General features: G+C 33.4%; 1 protein-coding gene across 2 annotated transcripts in view; it reads left to right on the top strand.

The window, feature by feature from the left end:
- BLTP3B (bridge-like lipid transfer protein family member 3B) overlaps positions 1-27,569 on the top strand; it is a 91,808-nt gene that overhangs the window by 35,809 nt on the left and 28,430 nt on the right. For both annotated transcript variants that reach the window (XM_023631476.2, XM_023631477.2), the window contains 12 exons: positions 1,164-1,326; positions 2,025-2,063; positions 3,429-3,520; positions 6,447-6,636; positions 7,216-7,356; positions 8,511-8,681; positions 13,808-13,988; positions 16,255-16,338; positions 17,868-18,050; positions 18,582-18,700; positions 21,452-21,593; positions 26,122-26,315. In XM_023631476.2, coding sequence (XP_023487244.2) covers positions 1,164-1,326; positions 2,025-2,063; positions 3,429-3,520; positions 6,447-6,636; positions 7,216-7,356; positions 8,511-8,681; positions 13,808-13,988; positions 16,255-16,338; positions 17,868-18,050; positions 18,582-18,700; positions 21,452-21,593; positions 26,122-26,315 — 1,699 coding nt within the window. The remainder of the gene's footprint in view (positions 1-1,163; positions 1,327-2,024; positions 2,064-3,428; positions 3,521-6,446; positions 6,637-7,215; positions 7,357-8,510; positions 8,682-13,807; positions 13,989-16,254; positions 16,339-17,867; positions 18,051-18,581; positions 18,701-21,451; positions 21,594-26,121; positions 26,316-27,569) is intronic.

Here is a 27,569-nt window from a genome sequence, read left to right as displayed (position 1 = left end):
AAATAAAGTAACGGATGTGAAAGTACTTTAAAGTACATGTATAATTTATTATTGTTACTATATCATCATCATTAGTTGTGACATTGGGCAAATAGGTTAGTTTCTTATTATGTTTACTCACCTAAAAAGTGGGGATAAAAATAGTATTGACCCTAATGTGAGTTATCATGAGAATTAGGTGAAGTGGTAATGCATGCATGCAAAGAGCCTGGTAAAGAGTAAATCTTTGGAAAGTATTCACTATTATTTTAACTATTATTATTATTTCTTATAAGATCCTTTTTCTTTTTTGTTATAAGAACTTTCACTTTTAAGTCATTATAGGGAATCTGAGTTCTTTAATTAGAATTCAGGATCCAGTCTCCTGTGTGACTTTTGACACTTTCATTAAGTACTTAGTACTTCAGTTATCTAACTCCTATAGAAAGGATAAATGGTATTTGTACAGCTGATTCACGGTTGAGAATATTTGGTATTTTTAAGAGTCTTATGTAGAAAACACCGAAATTGGCTACTAAAGAGAGTTACACAATCTCCTTCCTCAGAGATCTTTTAGAACAAGATAGATGTACTGTGATTTATTCCTGGAATTATCTGGGTCACTTTCTAAAGCTGGGAATCACTGGATGATTCTAAAAGGAGTACTGAGGTCCTTTGATCATCATTCTTTGGGATGATGAATAGTGGTGGTTCCTGCTGCTGCTACTGCTCCTTCTAAAGGGTCCCCTCACTCTCCTACCTTCCTTGTAGCTTGGTTGGTAGAATAGGAATATCCCTTTCTTATGATGTAGTTTGTAGTGAAGTGAACAAAATGTAAAAGCCATTCCCACTGCCTTGCATAGTGCCTGGAAAATAGTAGTTATGCACTACATATTAATAAATTTGAAAGGCACTCAGAACCATATGCTTGATTATAAATAGGAATATGATATTCAGGTGTATGCCATAAACACTGCAGGCTTTGTGTAAGAGGGTTACATGGACAAGAGAGATCAAAACAATAACAAAACCACATTGAAAAACATGGATTAAAGTACAGCCTATCACTGCTGTTTTGTGTTTCTTCATGCTGCTGTTACACTTTTAATGCTCTGTGTATTCGCAAGAAATGACTGTGGGGTATAGTAACTGACACTAAAATGTCGACATATGTTCTCTTTCAGATTTACCAAAAATTTATCTCCTGACAAGATAAATCTAAGTACCCTTAAAGGAGAAGGTGAACTGAAGAATTTGGAGTTGGATGAAGAGGTGCTCCAGAATATGTTGGATTTGCCAACATGGCTTGCTATCAACAAAGTTTTTTGTAATAAAGCATCTATTAGGGTGAGACTTTGATATCTGTGGAAGGCATTTTCTGTTTTCATTTTTTAATTTCGTCCCTATATTTTCAAATAAATATTTTGTTTTACATAATTCTGTAATGCAGCATAATTAACATAATTTAAAAAGACAGATACCTTTGTTTAATTACATGAATGTGTGCCTTATGAATTTAATTGAAGTCATATACTAATATATTAATTATTAATTTATAGATTTTAACTTTTTAAAATTTAATGTTAACATTTAAATAAAATTATTGATTGTTAATAAAATAATTTTAATTTTGGCACATATTCGAAGATATTTTTTCATAGGATTTGTTGTCAAATGAGACAGTGTAAATTTGTAGTAAGTAAACACTATTTCAAATGAAGACATTTAGGAGTGGTAAGTTATCTGTTTAAATTATGAAATTAAAATGTGTTTTCAGGACTGGGAAGAAAGATATTGAAGAGAACCTGAAATTCTTACTTAAAAGGTGACTCAGAAAATAGGGACTGGTAGTCTTTTCTTATGTAAAATAGATTTGCTATCAAGAGTGTGAATAAATTACTCAGTTTATTATTTTGCAATTTAAGAAAAAAATCATCTGATATAAGTTGGTATGTCTATCACGATAATAAGAGAACATCTGTGTTGATTACTGTTTTAGTTTTTTTTTAATGATTTGTTTAAAAAGAATTTTTTTTTTTTGGTAGATCCCATGGACAAAACTGAAAACACATCCCATCTCTTTGGTGAGTTTTGAGTTACCTGAGAAATAAACATTTACATATGCATATGATCTAACTATTCTGTTAATATTAGTCTTTTGTTTTATAGAAACATAATTTTCTGGCTTTTCCACTAATTTGGTTTCATTTTATCTTGATGGTACTTAGTTTTCTCAGTCCTTAAGTGAGAAGTTTGAACTTTAAAATGGGAGGATATTTAAAGTTTTTCAAGTCTCGAATATTCTGTTCTCAGTTGGTATATTTTATTGCATCATTTAATTCTTTACTGGCATACTGTATTCTTTTTTTGAGGAAAATTAGCCCTGAGCTAAAGATCTGCCACCAATCTTCCTCTTTTTGCTGAGGAAGGTCAGCCCTGAGCTAACATCCGTGCCCATCTTCCTCTACTTTATATGTGGGACGCTTGCCACAGCATGGCTTGCCAAGTGGTGTCATGTCCACACCTGGGATCCGAACCAGCGAACCCCAGGCCGCCAAAGTGGAACATGCACACTAAACTGCTACACCACTGGGCCGGCCTCCTGACATACCATATTCTTTTAATAATATTTGATTCAGACTTTCTGTGTTTCTGCTTTTACTGATATAGTAAATTAAATAATATGTTCTTTAATATACTTTGCTTCTTGAGAAAAATTGAAGAAAAATTGGTCACTTGGTCATTTATTAATTCATTCATTCCACAACTATTTATTGAACACCTCCCCTGTGCCCTTGAGGGAACTTAGATTTTTATAGAGGAGACTGACAGTGAACAAGTAGGCAAATAAAACAGGGCAGTTTCAGATAATAAGTGCTATATTAAAATAGAGAATGAAGAATGACTGGAGTTGTGTTAGTGATGACTACTAAGGACATTAAATTTTTCTTCAAGAAAGAAAAATTATGAGAATGTTTATTTTTTCACATTTCTTGTATATTTCTTATTTTTCATCGTTGTATATCTTAAATCTTAGGTCTTAGATTGGAATAAGCTTTTAGAAGAGGTTCAGTCCTATATACTAATATATAATCTCCTCTATCAATTAATAATGTAATACATTCTGGGATTAAAGTTTGCATTTCTGTAAAATTTGATGATTTGCAGCAGTATATGGCTACTTCTTACAGTTTTTTCCTCCCATACTCCTGTAATACACACAGCTTTTTTATCAGATAATAAATGTCTTAAGAAAGGACTGAGCAGATTGTTTTCTGTTTTGGTATTTGTCTTTTTATACCTTTAAGGAGACATTTAAAATGACTCTATTCACTTACTGTTACTTTGCTCCTAAAGAAATGAAAGAAAAAATAGTCCCAAATAACATTTTCATAATATGCATAAAATAAAATATCTAATTGTTTGCGTTTTTAATGTATTTTTATTAGTCCCTGGATAAAGTAATAATGGAAATGAGTACGTGTGAAGAACCACGAAACCCTAATGGCCCATCACCAATTGCAACTGCTTCAGGACAAAGGTAAGCTATTTCCATCAATCTGTATGTCTGGCAAAGGGAATTCTTTTCTATAGTCAGCACTGTTTTCTGCAGTAATGGGACATAAGATAAAATCCCCTAACCTCAGACAGTCTCTATTTTAGTCACCTCTCCCAGGAACGTTTTTCAGTTTTAGTATATACATTACAAAAGTAGCAGAATTGATTTTTAGCATCCTTTTTTTTTTTTTTGAGGAAGATTAGCTCTGAGCTAACATCTGCCCCAATCCTCTTTTTTTAATTTTTGCAGAGGAGGATTGGCCGTAAGCCAACATCTGTGCCTGTCTTCCTCTACTTTTTATATGTGGGACACCTGCCACAGCGGTGTGCAGGTCTGTGCCTGGGATCTGAACCAGGGGACCCTGGGCCTCTGAAGTGGAGCACGTGTACTTAACCCCTATGCCACTGCATCGGCCCCTTTTAGCTTCTTTTATTTGTCTTGCTTTCCTTGATATTAAATAGTAATGATAACCAAAGCTAGAGCAGTAGCAGAAATGGATTCAGAAGAGCTTAGGCATTCTATAAATCAGATTATCTCTTACTTAGTCTCAGAATAGTTTCACTGCATATTATTTATTCTCTGCATCCATGGAACTTGTATGACTCTTAAGAGTTAAGTTAATGCCTTAAAAAATTATAGACCTTTGGATTACTCTAAAATTCATTAAATATAGAATGTTCACACTTTACACAGATTGGATTTTAATAGATAAAAATCAGATGATAATAAAGTAGAAGTATTGGGGGCATTTTCACAAAGCCTTCTTGAGAAGTTAAAATTGTTCTTAACAAATAGATCTTTAGAAAATTGCTTATTTATTTTTGCATTCAATAAATTTGGATCTTGTACCATACATCGTTTCCTCAAGGCAATATTTCTGCACTGTTTTTGGATTGTGCAACTATTCAGGTAAAATGTTCACATAGATTTTAGTGTGATCAGTGCCTCCTCAAGTGGTACAACATGGCAGCGCTGAACATTTATAGTCTTCTAGGTGCTGTGTAAAACCAGTGATCAAACTTTTGAGGAGGAACATAAACATGCAGATAACCACACACCCATACACACACACTTACCTCCTCCTCTTTCACCAAGTTTTGAACCACTGTTACATTAGTGCATTCTATGAGAATACCCACAGTCTCATCAGTGGCTTTCCACATAGGAATCTAATGGTGATCCATCCACTGCTTTGAGTTGACTGAAGACCAGGTTTATCAGATGTACAGTTTACGTTTGAACTACAGATAATAGTAACTGGGAAAAGAGCTTTCACATTAACTTCTTTGTAGTTTATCTATCATCCAGCAATTTAAGATTTTCAAGTTTAGATTATGATTTCAAGTTTGATGGAGTAGATTAAAGCAATTGGTCTTTAAATTGGCTAGAGACAGAAAAATTGGAGATAAAGTAGAAAAGTTTATAAGATTATTGAAAGAGGACAAGAAGATCAGGAAAATTGCTATTAATGACACTTATTTTAATTAGGTGTGGCAGAGTCAGATATTTTCTCGATGTGTGCTTGGTGTAGTTGATTCCTAATTCTTGTTTTTATAGTATCAATAAAATTTATAATTTTGGCCTTGTAATCATATGATGATAATCGTTAGATTTTGGCGTTTGGCAATATTGTTAATCTACTTCCATGTTTTTCAGACCTGCCTGATTATAACAGTCACTTTAGGTTGCTTATTAAATCTACAGAATCTTTTAGGCTCCTTCTTTTGAAATAATGATTCATTAGGTGTAGAAGGGTTATCAAGAATATAAATATGTAATTTTAACAATTCTTTATAGTCATGAAGTTTAGGGAAACACTTATCTAATTGATTTTGTTTTTAGCTAAGAGATTAAAATAGAGGGGAAATTAATAATTAACACATTGGTCCTTCCTTCTGTGCAGGATCTGTGGGCTGACAATGCTCCCACAGATTAATGGTCTAGTAAACTTGTAAGTTCAGAAATTTGATTTTATTACTTCATGTGGAAGAGATAAACATCTATGTTAAGGTTACTTAAACTCAGAATAGACTTATTTGTAAACTGGAATTTCATTTTTTAAATTTCTAGACTATTAAATATTAATTAGATATTTAATTTATGTAAATATACTGATAGTCTGTATTCCAGTCATGCTGTACTACTCATCATTCTCAAAATGTGATCTCTACTCCCTACTTCTCTGTGCCTTTGCTCATGCTTTTTTCTCTAAGATTTCCCTTTCTTCCCATCTCTTCCTGTGGAAAGTTCATCTTTCTTTCCTGGATAGATTTCTCCCTCGTTGAAAGCGGTTTCTTCCTCTACCAAATATACTGATGATTCCTTTATTAAAGCGCTTAATTACAGACTGCCTCATGTTTCAGTTACTAGGGTATGTGTTTTTTTCCTCCCCAAGTAACTTGTGAGCCCTATAGTGCCACTATATTTTGGTTTTCCTTATGTCCCAGCATCATTCACATAGTACGTGCTTAATAAATATTTGCTCAATTGAATTAGAGAATGTGAACTTTCTTGACCTTATTCCTAAATTATGAGATTATATTCCAGTTGGACTCTGTAGCCTTCTTTATGTCAAGAATTTTGCTCTCTCATTTACTTGATAGATGCTAGTTGTCTCGTGAATGCTTTTTGAGAGTAGGCAGCTTTGGATAGTGATTACAGTAACCTAATTTAGAGAGTAACTTCCAATTTTAAAAATCTTTTTTCACTTTGAGAAGAGCATTTTTATAACTTACGTGTAACCAGGCTAGATTATTGTGTGAACAAGAATTTTTTTTTGGAACAGAAATGAATAATAATATGACAGTTTGTGTACTTGTGTGACAATATTAACAGATAACATTTTCTCTTTTAATGATTTTTTTTTCGGTTTTAGTGCATTGTATCTTGTTTCACTTTGTTTTTCCAGTGAATATGGCTTTGCTGAAAAAGTGGTTGAGGGAATTACTGTTTGTGTAAATTCCATTGTCATCCGCATTGGAGCAAAAGCCTTCAATGCGTCCTTTGAACTTTCTCAGCTACGGATCTATAGCGTCAATGCAAACTGGGAGCATGGAGACTTAAGATTCACTCGTATTCAAGATCCGCAGAGGGGAGAGGTGAAAAGTGTTTTCTTTGCTTTCTTTCTTTAAAAAATGTTTTAGTCACTGATAAATAAAAGAGGATGTTTAAAATAATTACTTCTTATGGTTACCTAGATTCACATACCACTAGATTTACTCTTTCCTTTTAATTATACTTCTCTTAATCATTTAATTATAAAATGTGGATATTTTAATGTTTTTACTGTAATAAATCTTTCAACTTATAATGAGTCCTATTTTAACTTCTCAGCTACTCAGAATTGAATTTTAAATTTACAAAACTAAAATATGTTATTTAAATTCTTCTTGGTCACGTGAATCAAATGCTCTTTGTACTTTATATTAAAATTAAATTACTTAGAATAAAAGTATTAACAGCTTTACAGCTGAATATAATTATGAAGATGTGTTACTGAATTTGTTGAAAGTATAGAATTTTACAAAATAAAAGCATAGTGAGTATATATTGAATGTCATGGAAATTAGTGAAGAGATAGTTTTTGTTTAACTTTTTTGTTTTTATTTTTACAAACCTACGTTTTTCTCATTCTATTTTGCATGAGTAAGTGAAACTAATCTCTGTATTCTCCTTAGGTTTTAACATTTAAAGAAATAAATTGGCAAATGATTCGAATAGAGGCAGATGCTACCCAAAGTTCGCATCTTGAAATTATGTGTGCTCCTGTTCGATTAATAACCAACCAATCAAAAATAAGAGTTACGCTTAAAAGAAGAGTAAGTCAACAGGATTACCTTTGTGATTCATGTAATAACTATTGAAATTGACAGAAAATTTTAAATAAATTTTAGGTGAAATATTGACATATTAAAACAATGCAAAATAAAAGGAAATATAGTGCCTCAAGTAATATTTGAAGAAATCTAGTGTAATGAGAACATATTTCAGTCTTCTAGGTTTAGTATTTAGATTTTTTTTTTTTAAAGATTTTATTTTATTTTTTTTTCCTTTTTCTCCCCAAAGCCCCTGAGTACATAGTTGTATATTCTTCGTTGTGGGTCCTCCTAGTTGTGGCATGTGGGACGCCGCCTCAGCGTGGTTTGATGAGCAGTGCCATGTCTGCACCTAGGATTTGAACCAACGAAACACTGGGCCGCCTGCAGCAGAGCGCGCGAACTTAACCACTCGGCCACGGGGCCAGCCCCTAGATTTTTATTTTTGATAAATTGAATAGATTTCTCAGTTGCCAAATATTTGTTGAACATTTATTTCTCCTATTGAATCTTGCTCAGGAGTGGGTAAGCAGCAAAGCCTTCATTATCAGTAACCAAAACTACTAGCTTTATAAGGTTATTAAGATATAACTGGTAATTTAGATAAATAGGGAAGATGATTACTTAAGGATGTCAGAAGTTGAGAGTCTACTGTGGATTGTGATGAAGTTTAATGAAGGAGTAATGAATTTTTTAACTATGGCTCAGTCAAAGCCTCAACAATATGTTTTGTGTTACTAGACACAAATCAGTATACTAAATTAAATTCAAGAGAATGTTTTTGGAGTATGACACTTAATACAAATATTCTGAAATGTGGTTAAAATAGCATTTTAATGTTTAACTAATTTTGATGCCTCTTTCTCTACTAGCATTAGTTTAATAACATAAGTAACTATATGATTTATTAGCTGTAAGTGCGAAATTAAATTATATAAGTACTTGTACCTGTTAGGGTTCAGGAATTTGTTGGTCTTTTCTACCACTGTACCTCCGAAACTAGGAGATATTTCTTCCATATCATAGGAACTCAATAAATATTTGGTGAATGAAGGATCTATATTTGATTCCATTAAAAAATTTTAAACGTTTTTTTAACAAAGTGCATTATAAGTTTTATTTCTTGGCTTAATTTTATGAATCATTTTTTCTGACAGTTAAAGGACTGCAATGTCATTGCAACAAAGTTAGTTCTAATATTGGATGACTTATTATGGGTTTTGACGGATTCCCAGTTGAAGGCTATGGTACAGTATGCAAAATCTCTTAGTGAAGCAATAGAAAAATCGACAGAACAAAGGAAGAGTATGGCTCCTGAACCTACTCAGGTATGCTATTAAGTTAACAGGAAAAAAAACTTACTTTACATTAAATGGTTTAAAAATCAGAGTGGTTAGTTGTTTTCTTTACAGGAAATAGATTGTAATACTTTGAGTCCAAGAATCTTCTTATATATTTTACTATATAATTTTACATACATGGTATGTATATGAAAAGGTATTAAATGTATTTCTATCTATATAGTGCTTATTTGGTTTGGAGGTCTGTACTAGACACTAGAGGTTAATAATGACATAAAAGTATTGATGTTATAAATATGTCTTTTCCGAAAGTTAAGAAAATACAATTTAAAAATTACCAAAGCAAAAGCAAAAGGAAGAAACCCAGGTCAGGGGAGGGAATGTGAGAATTAATAGTGCGGAAAACCAAAGCCCTGGGGAATTGCCGAAGTTGAACACAAAACTGTTAGAGTTGTCTGATGACGGGGGCAACAATGGGGGAAGCATAATGAGCTATTTAATGATCACTTTCTTAAAATCTGAAGCACTACTAGTTTTGTCCAAAGAGAAAAAGGTTTTCTAATCTTTCCCAGTACTAAATTCTGAGAATTTAACATGAAGATTTTTGTAGAAGAGACATTGAAAATCCCAATGGATAGTGTCTTTTGATGATTTTATAAAAAGTACAATTGAAGTTTTGTATCTACTCTTAATAAAAACTTAAGAGATGGGGCCAGCCCAGTGGCATAGTGGTTAAGTTTGCACGTTCTGCTTCAGCGGCCTGAGGTTCGCTGGCTCGGATGTCGGGTGCAGATCTGCGCACTGCTTGTCAAGCCATGCTGTGGCAGGCATCCCACATATAAAGTAGAGGAGATGGGCATGGATATTAGGTCAGGGTCAGTCTTCCTCAGCAAAGGGAGGAGGATTGGCGGCAGATGTTAGCTCAGGGCTAATCTTCCTCAAAAAGTTAATTAACTAAGTAATTAAAAAAACTTAAGGGATATTGTGAAATCATACTTCTGTGAAACTATTTCTTTGGAAACGGAGTAATATATCTCAAGTGTATAGCTTGTTGGTGATCTGGCTTGGTATGTGGGAGTGGCATATGTTTTAGGCTTTGCTTTGACTATCAAATTGGCATTATTTACTGCCTGCCTGCTTTGTCATAAGGCGCAGGGTTAGACACTGCAGATGTAAAAGTGAGTATTGTCTGACCCTGCCCTCAAGGATCTCAGAGTGTAATGGGGAGTCAAATATAAAACAAATCATTGCAGTTCAGCATAAATGCAAGAGCGCAGAATTTAAAATGAGGCTGAGGGGACTATAGAAGCACAAAGAAGTTTTAATTAACTGCTTGTGGAGTTTGGAAAGGTTTCACAAAGAGGATAATGAAATTAAATCTTAAAAATGAGTAAAAGTTCACAGGCCAGAGAAAGGGTATTTGAGATGAGGAAATAGAATCTGCACAAATGTGGTAGTGTTAAAGACAATGGTTTTTCTGATAAAGGAAAGGAGTTTGTTGTTATTAGAGCAGTGTTTTTGAAGGTGAGGTACACATACTTCTGGGGTATATGACAACTTTTCAAATTTTAAGGAAATTGAGTTCCACATCTTCCCTTTTGGTGTGTAATCTTTCTTAACTTCGTCTACCTTAGGATGTTCTTATGTTAAGATGTCAAACTGGTTCTCCCTTCCCATAATTATTCTTACCCTACTTTACAAATGAAAGGTATCCTTCTTACTCTTCCTCATTCTTACCATGATGGATTTGTTCAGGAAGAAAAAAACCCCAAAACCTTTGGGGAACAAGACAGGCAATTTGAAATATTGCTATCCATGTTGGAAGTGAATGACTAATAACAAAGTAACAAGTCAGGCGATTTTCACTTCTTTGCTTTCAACACATTTGAGGGAAAATCTAATAAATGTCAGCGATTAGATTATTAAAAATAATTTTTTATAATAGCTCACTTTGAGAATCCTGGCATGTAACTTGAGGGAGTTCAAAGAATCATGTCATGTTGCTAAAACAAAACTCATTTCATTCCAATCTACCTATTAATGTGAACACAGTTTTCCAGAACTTTCAGCCATAAAAACAAATAAATAGATAGAGCATTGATGGTGAACACTGTATCATGCTACCAATAAGTAGTATATATCTATTGAGAGAACTTCATGATTCTCTGGGGGAACCTAATTTTAAAAGTTTGATGAACAGAACACTGAACTATAGCATAGAATAGAGTTTTCCTGGGCAGGTAGCCTGAGTTTAAGCAGAAGTATGTGGTGAGTAGACATGAAGGACATTATCTGTTGAAGAATTTGGACTTTCTCCTTTAGGCATGTGGGAGCCAACGGAAATTTTTAAATAGGAAAGGACAATCAAACATGACGTGGTCGTATTATAGAGGATGGAGTGAAGAAGAGAAAGATTGCCAGTCTGGAGGAGGAGTGGACTTGAACCTCTGGTAGTGGTTTGAAAGAAGAAATAACAGCCAAGTTAGGGAGAGATAATCTGAGTCTTTCATCAGTTGAAAATGAAGAGAGAAAAGTTGAGGACTTTTTGAATGATAATTGGTAGTTCCATTAGCCAATAAAGGGAATGCAGAAAAAGGAAGCAGATTTGATTAAGGGAGATAAGGCTTAGAAAAGGTAATAATGTTCTATTTTGGAATTGAAGACACAATTAAAGAAGTACAGGAGGTAATATTTTATAATCTTACCATCATAGACATAAACACTAGTCTGTTAAGGCTTGCATTGAGGACTTGTGTAGCTTAGGATGTCATTAACAGAGATGGTAGTTGAAATTAAAGACTAATAGACAAGTGTTGGTGTTACTGTAGCTCCTATTTATATGATATGTGGATATGTTTATATAATGTTTATATAAGATAGAATATAGATTAGGAAACTAGAAACAAGGACAAAATTCTATAATCCTACCACCATAACAAAACCAGTATTAGCATTTTGAGGTATTTCCTTACAGATTTTTTGCCTAGGAGTCTTCATTTTTCCCTAGTTTTAGTAAGGATGCAGTTAAGTGGATATATACAATTTGCTTCAACGTTGTTAGTCCTTATAATTATTTTGTGTTGCTCCGTAATATTTCATAGTAGATCTACTTAACCATTCACATTACCATAGAGTTTCTTTCTTGGGTGGCAGTTGTCACATTACTACTTTAGGTATCATGTAGAATCTCCTGATTATTTGAGGTACCAAGAGTGGATCAGAGAGTGAAGTAGTTGACCGTGTTCCTTTGCGCAGCTTTATAACTTGACAGCTGTCTTCTATCATAAATATTTGCTTTGCTTCATCCTCTCCTTCTCTAAAAGAGAAAGAAGACTACATTGAAAATTATGAGATATTATAATTATTCCTGAGACAAAAGAGTTTTTAGTGGCCCGCTTTTTCCCCCACAAACAGCATCTAAAAACCTGAATCTACCACAGTATTAAGAAAAGAGTGTTAGGGAGATTAATGTTTATGGTTTATTTATATCATTATTTATCTTGGTGAAGAAGAGAGAAAACATAAAGAAATACAGGAGAGTGTTTTCTTTCAACATAGTATCATCATAGACGTAAATACTAGTCTGTTAAGGCTTTGAAAGTAGAAGGGGAAAAACATAAGAAAAAGTGATTTTTCTGATGGAAATCAGTTTAACAGTTAATTAGTAAAAAAATTTTGCTTGAGCTCCTAGAATTTAAGGCTTTACAGCTATATTTCATCTTTCCTTTTCTTTAATTACTGTACACCCCAATCATTTTCATTGAGAGATTCTCATTTACTGAGTACACTTTGAAATTCTTTTACAGTATGATCATAGTTCTTAATAGATATTTGTAAATATGTACACATACAAAATATATATAATTTTCCATAAATAACCAACTACACTTTTATTAATGAAGTTTTTTTTGAAGAAGAAGATTAGCACTGAACTAACATCTGCTGCCAATCCTCCTCTTTTTGCTGAGGAAGACTGGCCCTGAGCTAACATCCATGCCCATCTTCCTCCACTTTATATGTGGGACACCTACCACAGCATGGCTTGCCAAGCCGGTGCCATGTCAGCACCCAGGATCTGACTTGGCGAACCTCGGGCCACCAAAGCGGAACGTGCCTACTTAACTGATGTGCCACCGGGCTGGCCCCTGTTCTTTTTTTTTTTTGTGAGAAAAATTGGCTCTGTGCTAACATCTGTTGCCAATCTTCCTTTTTTTCTCCACAAAGCCCCAGTTAGTTGTATATCCTAGTTGTAGGTCGTTCTAGTTCTTCTATATGGGATGCCACCAAAGAATGGCTCGATGAGCAGTGTGTAGGTCTGCGCCCAGGATCCGAACTGGCAAACCTGGGCTGCCAAAATAGAGTGCACAAGCTTAACCAATTGGCCATGGGGCTGGCCCCTGACTTGTTCTTAATTAGGAAGTTTTTAATATTTTTTAATGAAAAGTTTGGTCTTCATTTTGTTAATCATTACCAAAGTTTCATATACAGTTCTATGGCTAATATATCAGATCATCTCACAGTATACTTATGTATGCAGAATTATTTTAGGCGATTAGAGGTTCACATATGTCTTTATACTTCAATAGTATTCTCTGCTCCTTGGGGAGAAAGGAATTTGAACTCACAATCTATTATAAATCCCTTCTGCTTTCTGGCTTCTATCCAAGTTCAAAAGATGCACCATGCCTCTTATGAGAGGCACCAGAGCACTTACTGTGTTACATAATATCACAAGCACTTTTGCAAGGAAATGCTTTCTTTCTGGAGGATATATAATAGTGTATGCAGCTGATGTATACAGGGCTCACATTTGTTTTTTAATATATATAGCTAATAATATTCAAATAACCTACCTTCAGTAGTTAATAAATAGATTTTCTAAAGCAAGGACTATAAATATGTAAATATAACTATTCAGATATTTACCCAAACATACTGGCTTTATATTCAAATTGTGTAATTCTCCAGTTTTTAGATTTTAGTTTTATTTCTATATAATTCAGAAAGCATTTTAGGAGAACTGAGTTATTAATATAAAAGAAAATATAGTAGCTTATTTTTCATTACTTTATTGCTAAAAATATTTAAATTTTCTTGCATGGGGAATTTCAAATATTTTGCTTGTAGTGATGAGGCAGTTTTCAATCTTTTAGAGCTCTACAGTAGCCCCATCTACCCAGCATGTGAAGACACCACAGACTTCAAATGCTCCTGATCTAAATGATGCAATTGTGAAACTATTCAATGATTATGATGTTAAAGAAACTTCTCATCATTTAGTGATTTCTCATCTAGATCTACACATATGTGATGATATTCATGCTAAAGAAAAAGGTAATAAAAGCTACTTATTTCAAACCATTTTGGTTTTTCTAGAATGTACTACAAAACTAGATTATTTTATCATATGTAATATGTAGTGTGTACTATAACTGGTCATAATTTTATCACTCATATGAGATATGTAGATGAAATGTAATTTTAAGCATTATATATTGATGTGAAATTTTATTTTGCTTTAGTAGTTAGTACTTCAGCACAATTAATTGTTAGCTATCAGTACTAACAGTAAAATTAGGTTTAACAAAAAATCAAAGACTGAACAGATGACATCCTTGGTAGGTGATGAAATATTAGACCTGTCTTTGAATTAACTTTTTCATAATTTGAAATTGTCCATAAATCATATTTTAGTCCATACTTAATTCATAATTATTTGCACGTGTTTTCAGCACAGTGGTTTATCTACATATTTCTAACCCCATGTGCATATAAATGCAATTTATGTGGCTGTTTAACATTTCTTGTGTCTTCTACCCCAAATTCTCCCAAAATTTGGTTAGGAAGCTAAACTCTATTTAGAAAGATTTTTTTTCTTTTAGCTTTTGTTTCTCTTATTTTTCCTTAGTCAGTAGACACAGGTAAGGGGGTAAGAAGCTGCTGTTGATCACTTTGAAAATCTGTGGTTCTATAATCGAGGTGCCGGGCATTTCTGTTTCTCCATCGGAGCGTGTCCCTGGCCCCTAAGTACTGGAAGGATTCAGGTAGTCTTCTAGGACAGTGGTCCTCACACTTTGGTGAGCATAAGAATCATGCTGAGGATCTTTTTAAAATGGATTAGCTGACCCATGTACCTCAGACCTGAATCAGAATCTGTGTCTATGAAAATTATTGCTCTGGATTTTTAAAACTAGGTGAATATTGAGACTCACTCTGAATCCTTAGCAATGGAAGTTATCCTGCCTTCATCAGACAAGTCGGCCAGGTGTCAGCTACCAGATAAAAGGGTGAGGAAGATTTGGAGTTTGGAGAGGGATTTGTTGCTTTTCCTTTGTCCACCTTTGTGTCATTTGGCTTATATTTGGAGTTTTCTGCCTTAGCAATTTGAAAGGAAAATCCAAAACAGTGAAAACAAACCAAAATAACAAAACGGGGGGTCAAGGTTAAGTAGTAAGCAAAGGAACAGAGAAAATGTTTTCTAAGCTCATTTACATTCCTTACTCTTTCATCGAGTAAGCTAAATGATGTTATTTAAGGGGAAAACACCTCCGCCAAAATAATTCCCTCATAGTACAAATACATAATTAGTTCTTTAATTAGTTCTCTGCTATTCTAACGTACAAAAGGTCTGAATTGTTTTTTCATAAGTTTGAAAAACTCATTTGCTGGCAAAACTTGACCTAAACAAACACATTGCTATTTATCTTCTTTATTTTACTCACTTGGTATAAATATTCAAGTTTTGCGGTAGAATTACTATTTTTTATTACTTAGTGCCGCCTCAGAACCTGCTGGGAGTATTGTATGATATGCCTTGTGTATATATACCATGTTAGTTTCACAAAGTCTAAAAAAATTCTGAATTCTGAAACATTTGGCTCCAAGGGTTTTAAATAAGGGATTGTAAATCTGTACTAGAAATTCTGCTAGTTGAGATAAATTGGAGTTAGCAAATTAATATAGAGAGTATGTACATAGCTCTATCTTAATTTGTATTTGATTTGTCCATGCTGTTTTAAAATTTGATTTTTATATTGGAGTTACACTGACTTGTGATCTGTTTCTGATCTTAATTTAGCTATGTGACCTTCGACAACTTGCCTAATCTAAGACTCAGTTTCTTCTTCAGTAGGATGCAGGATGATATGGAGTAGTCGTTAAGATTTCCTAGGTTCAGAACTAGCTCTACACTTACTGGCTCTATGCCCTTGGTCTGTTTACTTAACTTCTTTGTGTCTCAATTTCCTTATCTAGAAAATGGGCATAATAATAATAGTACCTATCTCATAGGGTTGTTATGAAGAGCAAATAAGTAAGTATACCTATAAATATTTGAAACAGTGCTTGCCATATGGTTAGGGCTGTAAATATAAATGTTCTGCTATTTTTGTATCCGCAACTTTTAGCCTAACACCTTGCAAATGATAGGGGCTCCATAAGTACTTATTAGATTGAATTACATTTCCTAAAATCATTAATATATTTTCCATGATAACAGAGAGAAGGTTATCACTCACTGCTTAGTCTACAAGTATGACTAAGTGTTTTTGATATTTGCTTAATGTTTCTTTCTTTTGATTCCATCTTTTTCTTTTCCTAGAGTCAAGCAGACGTATTACTGGAGGAGCTATGCAACTGTCTTTTACACAGCTAACTGTAGATTATTATCCTTATCACAAAGCAGGTGTGTGGAACAATTTCTTTAAAAGTTGCTTTAAAGTTATATAGCCCATTTATTTCATTTTGTTTTGTTTTATTATTTTGTTTCAATTTAATTTTTTAAGGAGAAAAGAGATCAAGACATTTGTTAGTGTTTTTCCCCCAGCAATATCTTACCAAGAAAATATAATTGCCATGGAAAATATTCATGCACTTCATATTGAGGTTTATGTAGATAATTAGAAAGTATAATTGTTAGAAATTGACAATATTCTAAATAACTGATTTAAAACTTAGAAAAAATCAGAATACAAAGCACATATTTGTGCTTTTTTGTTAATTGTGACAAAAGCAAGGTATTGATATGTTTTGAATTTTTAAATGATATATTTATATATTAAAAAAATCAAAAAAACATAAAGCAAAAGAATAACGATTTTAGCTATGTTGTAGGGTTCCAGGTACTTTTTTAAACTTTTCTATATTTTCTAAATTTCATCAATAAATAAGGCTTTAATACCTAATTTAGTTTAGTAGGCTCTTTAATAATCAAATATTGCTAGGTTCTTTTCCTCCAAATATTAAAAACAAAAAATATGTATGTTTATGGTCTAATTAAGTAATGTGACCTTATACCATCATCTCTGCATTTTGGTGGTATGTGGCTTTTTTTTTTTAATTTACACAAATAAGAAAAAACAAATAACTATAGTGAGTTTTCCAGGACTTTAAAAAATTGATAAAATTTTTCCATCTTCCAGTGTTTGTCATTTCTGTATCAGTACCTGACATAATTTAAAGGTTGCACTATTTATTTTGGTTTTCATTTGAAGGGCTTTGTTTTATATTCTGTCCTCCTGATTCCTAAGTTACTTACATATACTTCAAATATTTTTAACTGCATATTATGCATATTATGACTTTTAGTCACAAAGTATTCTTAACCCTTTTATGTACGTAATACTTTTCTTAGTTGCTACAGAGAAACTTGATAATTCTGATTTTTTATTTTCCCTCCAAAAAATGTATATATGGATATTGATAGATATGAATATATCTATATCTTTAGATCTGATATCCGTCTTGAGAATCTTTATTGGTCTCTTAAGTTTTTAAATATTCTTCGTCTTATCATTTGTATGGATAGGTTTTTGTTAGTCACTTTACAACAAATCTTTGATGAAAAGACTTCTTTCTGTGATGGTATTTTCTGGGATTTTGTCCACTGAAGGTATGCCAAGTGGTTGGGCATTCAATGGAGGCCGACCAGCAGAGCTGCTTCTAATTGAAAGTTTGAGTGATGTTCTACCAAGGACGGGTTCTAGATAGAAACTCTCCCAAATTATTTGCTTTTGACATTCTTTCCCTCTATTCTAAATGTTTTATTCCTATTTTCTAGGAAAATTAAAATCTGTTGTAGCTGAAGGCTGTAAATTTATTGGAAGATTAGAGAATTCCTTGAGAAAATGAATAAATTTCATTAGAAGCATTACTATAAAAGAATAAATAAAAATTATGCATTTTTTAGTGAAATACCTGTTATTCATTTTTCAGGAGATAGTTGTAATCATTGGATGTATTTTAGTGATGCAACCAAGACAAAAAATGGATGGGCCAACGAGTTGTTACATGAATTTGAGTGCAACGTTGAAATGCTTAAACAGGCTGTAAAAGATCATAATGTAGGTTCACCTCCTAAATCCCCAACACATGCTTCTCCCCAGCACACACAAACAGGTATTTTACCTATAACAGCATTATGACATTCCCCTAATATATAGTGTGTGTGTGTGTATGTGTGTATGTGTGTGTTTGTGTATGTATGTGTGTGATCATAATATGATAATTTCTATAAATAAACTATCGTGTTTAATTAATGTCTAAAAATTCTGCACCTCATTCAGACCGTAGGTTTGTGGACCAAGTGCCTTTTAAATTAATAGGACCTATAAGAGTAATACCTACATTTCAGACTCTTAAATGGCTAGTAAATCTCTCTTTTTAACAAGAAGTCTAGCCAAAAGTTCTTGTATGAGAGTATCTTAAATGTGATGTAAGTATGATTCCTATTTAAAGAATAATCATCACAAAAATAAATCACAATAACTTATATTCCTCTATCAGTTTATATATAAAGTGTTTCCACATATACTATCTTGTTTGAGAAATTAGGTTCATTTATATTTCTAGTAGCTGTCTTAATAATAAAAGATTGACCGTTACAAATAATTTTGCAATAAATTGAAAAGAGTTTTTGTTTTCCCTCAGAGAAAGACTCAGCTCTGAAAGGGACTTCCAGAACACCTTCAGTATTATCTGAACAATCCAAAGCAAAGTTAATGTCTAGTTCTGTTGTGGTTAGACTTGCAGATTTCAATATATACCAGGTATGTTTTATTTTTTTAAATTAAATCTTCTGATAAACACCTTTAGTATCCTCTGCAAGCAGCTCTTAGAAATTAATGCCACCATTTTATTTAAAAACATCTTGATAAGTTTTATGAAACGGCTAAATTAGATGGGAAAGAAAATATCAGTTCATTAATTTTTGTTTATATGCTTACCCAGAATTAGGCAAACTGTGAGGTTAAGGGCATAGTCCTCCTGACTGCCAAGTCTGCATAAGACCTGAGACCAGAAGTCTTCTGGGGTTTTCCCTAAACTACCTGCAGATTCAAGGATTCACTGGAAAAACTCACAGAACTTACTGAAATCAGTTATACTGAATCACATTTATTATAGGGAAAGAATATGAATTAAAACTAGCTATAGGAAAAACAGAGTGGAGTCTGGGAGGGTTCCAAATTCAGAACTTCCTTGTCCTCAGGACATATTAGGCTCCGACCGTGAATGTGTAACAATATACATGAAATATTGCCCATGTAGTTGAACTCAGTCTCTAGGTATACTGATACCAGGTGACCCAAACTCTCTACCCTCTAAACATTATTAAGACTATCAAGTGTGGCCATCCCTACTCTGAGTCATCTTGTGATCCCATGGGTCCACCATGAATAGGAAATTCCAAGAGTTTAAAATTACTTCCTAGGAGCAGGAGCAAAGGCCAGACGTCTCTTTGGAGGTCAGATTCCCTGTTACACAGTAATCTTAGTGGAAAAAATGAAAATACCTTTTTTTACTTTATTGAACTACCGAGTATTGGCTATACTGTGAACATGATTTTGTAGGTAAGAACTCTGCCCCCTTTATACTAATAATCTTATTCCAGCTGTAAGCATACAACGTGTTATTACATCACAGTCCTTGAGACCAATACAATAGAATATATGACCTATTTTAAAAAGAATTTCAGTTGTGTATTATCATTTATGAATTGTTCTGGTTTGATGAGCCTGAGACTTGAAGATTTAGGTTTATCTGAAAAGTTTTCATTTTACTCGGTGGTTTTCAGCTGGGGCCAGTTTTGTCCACCAGGGGACATCTGATGATGTCTGAGAACAGTTTTGGTGGTCAGAGCTTGAGGGAGTTGCTGCTAACAGCTAGTGGATAGAGATCAGGGATGCTGCTGCACATTCTACAATGCACTGGACAGCCCCCACAACAAAGAATTATCTGGCCCAAGATGTCAGTAGTGCCAATTTTGAGAAACTTTGATTTAACAGTTATTTTCCCTGCAGTTGTTTCTGTCTTTACATTCTGTATATAATGCATCTTATTTGAAGCAGACTTTAAATTACAAGATTTAAGTAAATTCATATGGAAATGGGGGAGGAGAATCACCCATAATCCCAAATGGTTGATGGTGACATGAAATACACTAAAGAAATTCCGCATACACAAACACACCAAAACAAAACAGGCAAATCAAGATAATTGGAAGAAAATAAACTAGTATGTGCGTCCCAATTTGAATAACCTTTTAACTATTAAAAGAAAACGAGAGGTGCCAGCCTGGTGGTGTAGTGGTTAAGTTTGTACATTCTGCTTCCGCGGCAGCCTGGGGTTCACAGGTTTGGATCCCAGGCGTGGACCTAGCACAGCGCCTCAAGCCATGCTGTGGTGGCATCACACATAAAAAAAAATTAGAGGAAGGTTGGCACAGATGTTAGCTCAGGGCCAATCTTCCTCACAAAACAACAACAAAAAAACAAGAATAAGCTGTTGTCTATTAAAATAACTTGACACTTTGAGTTGAAAAGGATTAGTTTCCATATATGCAGAGAAAGGCTTCTTAATTAGATAATGTAAAGAAGTGACTTAAAGACTGTACAAATAAAAGGTTAGATTAGCAGTTTACACAAGAGGAAACAAACCATTGAAAAAACATTCTTCTTCATGTGAGAAATACACGTTTGCTGAATGAATGAGAAAAACTAACCTTGAGATACATCCCTTGGTCTACTAAACAAGCAATTGATAAAACTTCTATTGGTTGAACTTTGGGGAAATTAGTACATCCATTTTTGATGTAATTACAAATTAGCTGTTTTGGGGGCAGAGTGAAAAGGTGTAACAAGAACCTTAAAACTAATAGCCTTTTTGGAAAAATAATTTAAGAGATCAAACTATTTGACAGAAGCATTTATAGTTGTATTATTTTTAAATTTTTATTGTGGTAAAATATACATAACATAAAATTTACCATCTTAACCATTTAAGTGTATAGTTCATCAGCATTGAGTACATTTACATTGTTGTGCAACCATCACCACTGTCCATCTCCATAATCTTATTATCCCAAACTGAAACTCTATATAGCTATATTATTTTTCATAGTAGTAAAGAAATTGTAGTACAGAATTATTATAAGGCACATACTGGGAAAGCATTCTGTTCTTAAGGACTTGGATCTGTGTCCTGACTACCACTTACTAATTTGTATTACCTTATAGAAATATTCTGTTATTTTAAGGCTCAAAATAATTAGTTTGCAAGAAATATTGTATGGAGTTGATTTTATAATTAATAAGACTCCACAAGAAATTATGGTTTTCTGAATAGTTGATTGGTATTATTTAAAAATAATGTTATGTATATAATAAAATTTGCCTTGGAAATTAACCATTAATAAATTATTAGAAATAGTTATAAGGGTTTGAAGTGATGTCCATATTGCGTAAAGTCTTTGGAAAGGGCTTTATTCAGCGTTACTTGAATAAACTCAATTCTTTTTTCAGGTCTCCACAGCAGAACAATGTCGTTCTTCCCCCAAAAGTATGATTTCTTGCAATAAAAAATCCCTGTATCTTCCACAAGAAATGTCAGCTGTCTATATAGAATTCACAGAATATTACTATCCAGATGGAAAGGATTTTCCAAGTAAGAGAGTTTCCTGTTTTGTTATTATTTGTCCATTACTTGGGAAGTTGTACTCTTCTTGCCAAGTAGTTGAGTTTTATAAATGTGAAAAAAGAAATAGAAGTCCATTTTCTTTACTCTTTTCATTGTGTGTAGTGTATAACCCTTTTATGGCATTTTTAGATATTCTTATTTGTTCCTATGTTCTTTTTCCTCACTAACTTGTAGCAGCCTTGATGTCAGGAATCACGTAGTATTTATGCTTCATTTTATTCTGAGATTTGACTCATTTTTGTGCTTAGTAACTGTTTGTTAAATGAAAGAATGAATGAAAGTTAGGTTATTTGTAAAACAAGGTCATTTTTTTTTCTTTAGTGAAACTCCAGTTATATTTCACTATATCAAACTCTATATTTCATTGAAAAATGAATAATGAAGTTATTCTTTTAGCCATAGGGAATTTGGAGGGCTAGTTCTTAATGTCCAAGTATATACTTTGAACAACTTTTGGCATTGGTCTTTAGTTAGAAACACTATAGTACGTGAATTTTTTATTTGTAAGCTACTTTGGCTTCCTAAAGTTAAAATGACTATACATTTATGTGTTCTGAGTATTAAAATTCTCTTAGCTCAGCTCATCCAGAAGTTCTTCAAACTAAGATTTGGATTTGTTTATGTGGTGCCTTTTTTATTATTTTGGTTGAAAAGTATAAGTGTTCAAGTGAAATATGTTATTGGAGGAAAAATCTTTTACGTCCTCTCTTTAAAAGTGGAACTCCAAAATACTTTGACCTACTTAACCATTTGTTTAATACTGACTCAATGAAGGTTTATAGTTTCAAAGGAAATTTCTATTGTTCATGCCTTTGTCGTTAAGTAAAAAGAAGGGAGCCTGGAAATTACTTTGGAGAAACAGATGTCAAACTGTTTTATCGCTTTAATCCTCGTTTCTGCCAAACTTTTGGGATCTAATCTTCACCATCTTCATGCTTTTCAACAGTCTTTTGTGTATTTCTCATTTGTTCTCCTACCTTCCTGACTAAAATGATGAGAAAATTAAGATAAGTTAAGACATTTTTCAGTACCTTATATAAAAGAGTAAAGGCACAGCTGAAACTCAAGCATGAACCCTTCTGAATCAAAATTCATTGTTTTTTTTTTCCCCTTTACTGTCTTCCCAGGGTATTCTCAGCCGTTTGTCTGTAATTGGATAATCCCTTTTTTTTTTTTTTTAAGGAAGATTAGCCCTGAGTTAACTACTGCCAATCCTCCTCTTTTTGCTGAGGAACACTGGCCCTGAGCTAACATCCATGCCCATTTCCCTCTACTTTATACATAGGATGCCTACCACAGCATGGCTTTTGCCAAGTGGTGCCGTGTCCGCACCTGGGATCCGAACCAGCGAACCCCAGGCCGCAGAGAAGCAGAATGTGTGAACTTAACTGCTGCACCACCAGGCTGGCCCTGGATAATCCCTTTGTTTCCAGCCCTCCCACTCCAGAAAACTGTTTTCCTTAAGTAATTCGTCATTGAACTAGTAATTTTTCTTCAGAGTGAAAACTAGTTCCCAGGATTTCTGACTGCCTATCTAGGTTTATTTCTATCAATTTTGTTAATGTGTGCCAAAGGAATTTATAATTCCGTTCTATAATCTATACTTTTTTTTCTAATAAAAATAATGAGCAGTGTAAACCCTAGCCCCCTGGATACCTAGGAGTGGAATTGCTAGGTTATGTTTAACTGTTTTGAATTAACTTTTTATTATGGAAGTTTTCAAACGTACACAAAAGTAAAGAAGATGTATGTTGAATCCCTATGTACAGGGATCCATTTTCACTCCTCATGTTTGATCTCTCACTTAGGCGATCCAACTTAAAAAATTTATGTAACTTTTTTTGTAATTGTAAATGTAATACATGTTCATTATATTTTTTTTTAAAAAGAGAAAATGCCAAAAATAAAAAATTGCCCGTGAGCCTGTAATTTAGAGACAACTTCTGCTAAAATGTAAGTGTATTAGTTTTCTGGGGTTTTTATAACAAAGAACCACAAACTGGGTGGTTTTAACCACAGAAATTTATTTCCTGACAGTTCTGGAGGCTCAAAGTCCTAGACTGACGCGTCAGCAGGATTGTTTCCTCAGAGACCTCTCTACTTGGCCTGTAGATGGCCGTCTTCTCACATTGTCTTTCCGTGTGTGTGTCTGTTTCCTAATCTCCTCTTATGACACCTGTCGTATTGGACTACAGCCCACCCGTATGAACTCACTTTTACCATAATTGCCTGTTTAAAAGCCCTATCTCCAAAAACAGTCTCCTGAGGTACTAGGGGTTAGAACTTTAGCATATCAATTTTGAGGGGACACAGTTCAGACCTTAACAATAAGTATAGTGTTGTTAGTCCTGTATTTTAAAAATGCGTTTCTTTTACATACTTGATTTACATCCTGTCCTTTTCTCTTAATCAGATTAGCATATTTCTGGTTTCTACAAGTTCATTGTCTTTTAATTGAAGTATAATTGACATGCAACATTATATTAGTTTCAGGTGTACAACATAATGATTCGATATTTGTATATATTGTGAAGTGATCACCACAATAAGGCTAGTTAACATCTGACACCATGCTTTCTATTTATACATAGTTACAGAATTTTTTTTGTTGTTGAGAACTTTCATCTACAAGTTCATTTTAAATGTTTTTTTAAAGATTGGCCCTGAGCTAACATCTGTTGCCGATCTTCCTCTTTTTTTTTTCTCCCTCCATAAAGCCCCAGTGCATAGTTGTATATTCTAGTTGTAGGTCCTTCTAGTTCTTCTGTGTGAGCCACTGCCACAGCATGGCTACTAACAGATGAGTGATGTGGTTCCGTGCCCAGGAAAAACCTGGGCTGCCAAAGTAGAGCACGTGGAATTTTTAACCACTTAGGCCATCAGGGCTGGCTCTATCTATCTTTAATAGCTACATAATAATCTATTTCATAAGTAGACCTCTGTTAAAAACTGCATATAGATCTTTCTAATGCTTAGTGTACCAGGTTTCTTCCTTTGTCCCAGATGTGCAATCAGGGTTCTTCTTTCCTTCTGTGCTCTAGCCTTGGAGACTCCTTGCTCTCTGTGGCTGCCATCATCACTCAATCTGTACATTGAGATTCCCTCTCCTTCCTTCTCTTCCAGAATGTGACATGATCTCAATACCCCACTTCCTTGCTGTTCCCAAAGACAAGCAACTCTTGCATCCCAATTGGATGTCTCTGTTGGACTTGAATTATAGTTTTTCTACTTTCATGTCTGTGTCATATAGTAATCTGTGAACTTTTTTTTCGTGGGGGCGGGACGGAGGAAGATTGGCCCTGAGCTAACATCTGTTACCATCTGTTGCCAGTCTTCCTCTATTTTGTGTTTGGAATGCCAACACAGCACAGTTTGGTGAGCAATGTGTAGGTCTGCTCCCAGGATCCAAATCCACAAACCTCGGGCTGCCAAAGCAGAGTGTGCAAACTTAACTACTGCGCCAATTGGGCTGGCCCCTCTGTGAACTTTTTAAGGAGAGGGACTGTGCCCAGTTTATTTATTTTTTATTCTTTGTGCTAAACACAATACACAAAATGTAGTTGGCATTCAGTGAATCTTTGCTGAAAGAAAGTGAATGAAATCAAAAAAATCCTATTTAGAACATCATTATAGTGCCATCTTTATTGGTATCCTACACCTTAGATTTATTTTCCTTAAACTGATATGGTCTAAAAGTTCTAAATATGCATACTTTTTGCTTTGATAGAAGTAAATATGTCTGAATTTTTGGAATAAAAAATCTTCAATGTACTGTGGAAAAGATAATGGCTTTTATGATACAAATATATGTGGATTTCAGGAAGTGATGTGTGTTCTCATTATAAATAATTGGTTTCATATAAATTAGCACTAAAACATTTTATTCAACTCCTAAGCATTCTCATATTTTGGGGAGCTGTGAAAAAGAGTGTGTTCATTTCATTATTCAAGAGATACTTAAGTTTTTACTTTACACCAAGCTCTATTCTAGGCTTAGGATTAAAAATAAAACTTGTGCATGGTCTCTTTCAAGGAGATCTGCTTGGCTTACCACTTGCATAAGAAACTAGTCATTAGACTTGTTTCTCTTGTTTTAGAGGACTCACGTTAAGATTTAGGTGATAAAAGTCTTTACAGAAATATGTAGTTAAGGACCACCACTTTGATGTGATACTCAAGAAGGTAAGATATTTTAAAGTTTGCTTCTTGGTGACTATAAAATTAGGAAAAAATCTAAACAGTACTTCCTATTTATATATTATGTTTTAGATTAAACTATATATTTTTCAGTTAGCAAAGCATAGAAAAATGTTTTTTGTCTATGTAAATATTTGCAATCATGCACACGTCACTTTAATTTTGCAAATAACATCTCAAAAACTTTTTATCTTAATTAAGGGAGAATAAAACTTGTTAAAAATGTCTTTTCTGTTGTCAGGGAAGATTTAGAATTCTCTCTTCATTAAAAATCTCTTTTAAATTTTTTTCTCCGCAGTTCCATCTCCCAACCTTTATAGCCAGCTGAATGCACTACAGTTTACTGTGGATGAAAGAAGTATTCTATGGTTAAATCAGTTTCTCTTGGATTTAAAACAGAGTCTTAATCAATTTATGGCTGTTTACAAGTTGAACGACAATTCAAAATCTGATGAGCATGTTGATATTCGAGTTGATGGCTTAATGCTAAAGGTACCGTATAAACAAGAGGCTGTGAGAACAAAACCATTTTTACAGAAGAAAAGTTAACATTATAATTTCCAGAATTTAAGATGGGTGCTCAAATTTAAATCAACTTTATTGCAATCTTAATTTTACTTTTGAAATTTCAGTTTTAATTTTCAGTCATAGAAACTTTAAAAGATGAAGTTTTTTTCCCCTTCTTTCTCTACCTTCCTTTTACTTACTTATTTTTTTTACTGCTCATCTATTTGGAGGTCAACAGTAGAAGTAAAATTTTAATCAGTCATTTTTGTCCTGCTTTTTACCAGAGCTGATAAAATTTTTCTTTTCAGTGAAAACAGTGAAGCTTTTAAGTGATATCTAGGTTTTTTTTGTTCACATTTATTCTGTTATTAATATCCAAAGATAATAGAAAGTTGCTTTTTATTATAGCCAAGTAGTTGGTAATCTGAATTCTGTGGATATTTAAACTTTTAAGGAAGGAAGTGTTCTTAAAAAAAATAGCTAGTATAGTATAGTAAATAGAAAAAGACTTGGGCATGGATGAAAATTTCAGTTTCCAGATCTTGTTGCTGGTAGAATAAATGTATATGTCTTTAATTTCTTCTCTGTAAAATGAGATTCATAATACTCAACAATTGCATGGCAGAAATGTTTTAAAGATCTTCTCAAAGATCTTGCAATATTCAATATAAAGGGACACATTTTATAACATTTACTGTTATAATTTAAGACAATTATCTAATGATCTTTACATTTTCTGAGTATGGACAGTTTTAAAACCAGTTACCTTTGAACTCTTTGATGTCAGTATTTTGAGGAGTGGGGTTAATTATCTCTGGAAAATTACTTTAGTAAATAGTTTGACCTATCCTCTTCAGGTTATTTTCTTAATATTTCTCCCAGAAAAGTGATTTCTAATGACATCTATTCAGTCATTCTGTTTACTCATCCAGTCATCCTCTAAATCGATTTGATTTGAAACATCCTAACAAAAAAATTCCCTTTCCAAACTTGGCACTTTCTTCTATGTACTCAGGGCATAGTAAGCATTTAGTAGTACTGATTTAATTCAATTTTGTTCTTTTTACTTGGTGATATATTGTATGCCAATATATTTATTTATGTTATGTACATTATTTATTGTTTGTTTTTTTAAGTTAAGTTCTTTTCTTAGTGGTTAATCATTTAAGTCCCTTTCATTCAATTGAATAAAATGATTTGGGGAGAGAGAGTTAGTATTTTGGCAGGACATGTCAAAAA

The sequence above is a fragment of the Equus caballus genome, chromosome 28, assembly GCF_041296265.1.
Source record: "Equus caballus isolate H_3958 breed thoroughbred chromosome 28, TB-T2T, whole genome shotgun sequence".
In the NCBI taxonomy this organism is placed as follows: Eukaryota; Metazoa; Chordata; class Mammalia; order Perissodactyla; family Equidae; genus Equus; species Equus caballus.
This window is presented reverse-complemented; position numbering and strand designations above follow the sequence as displayed.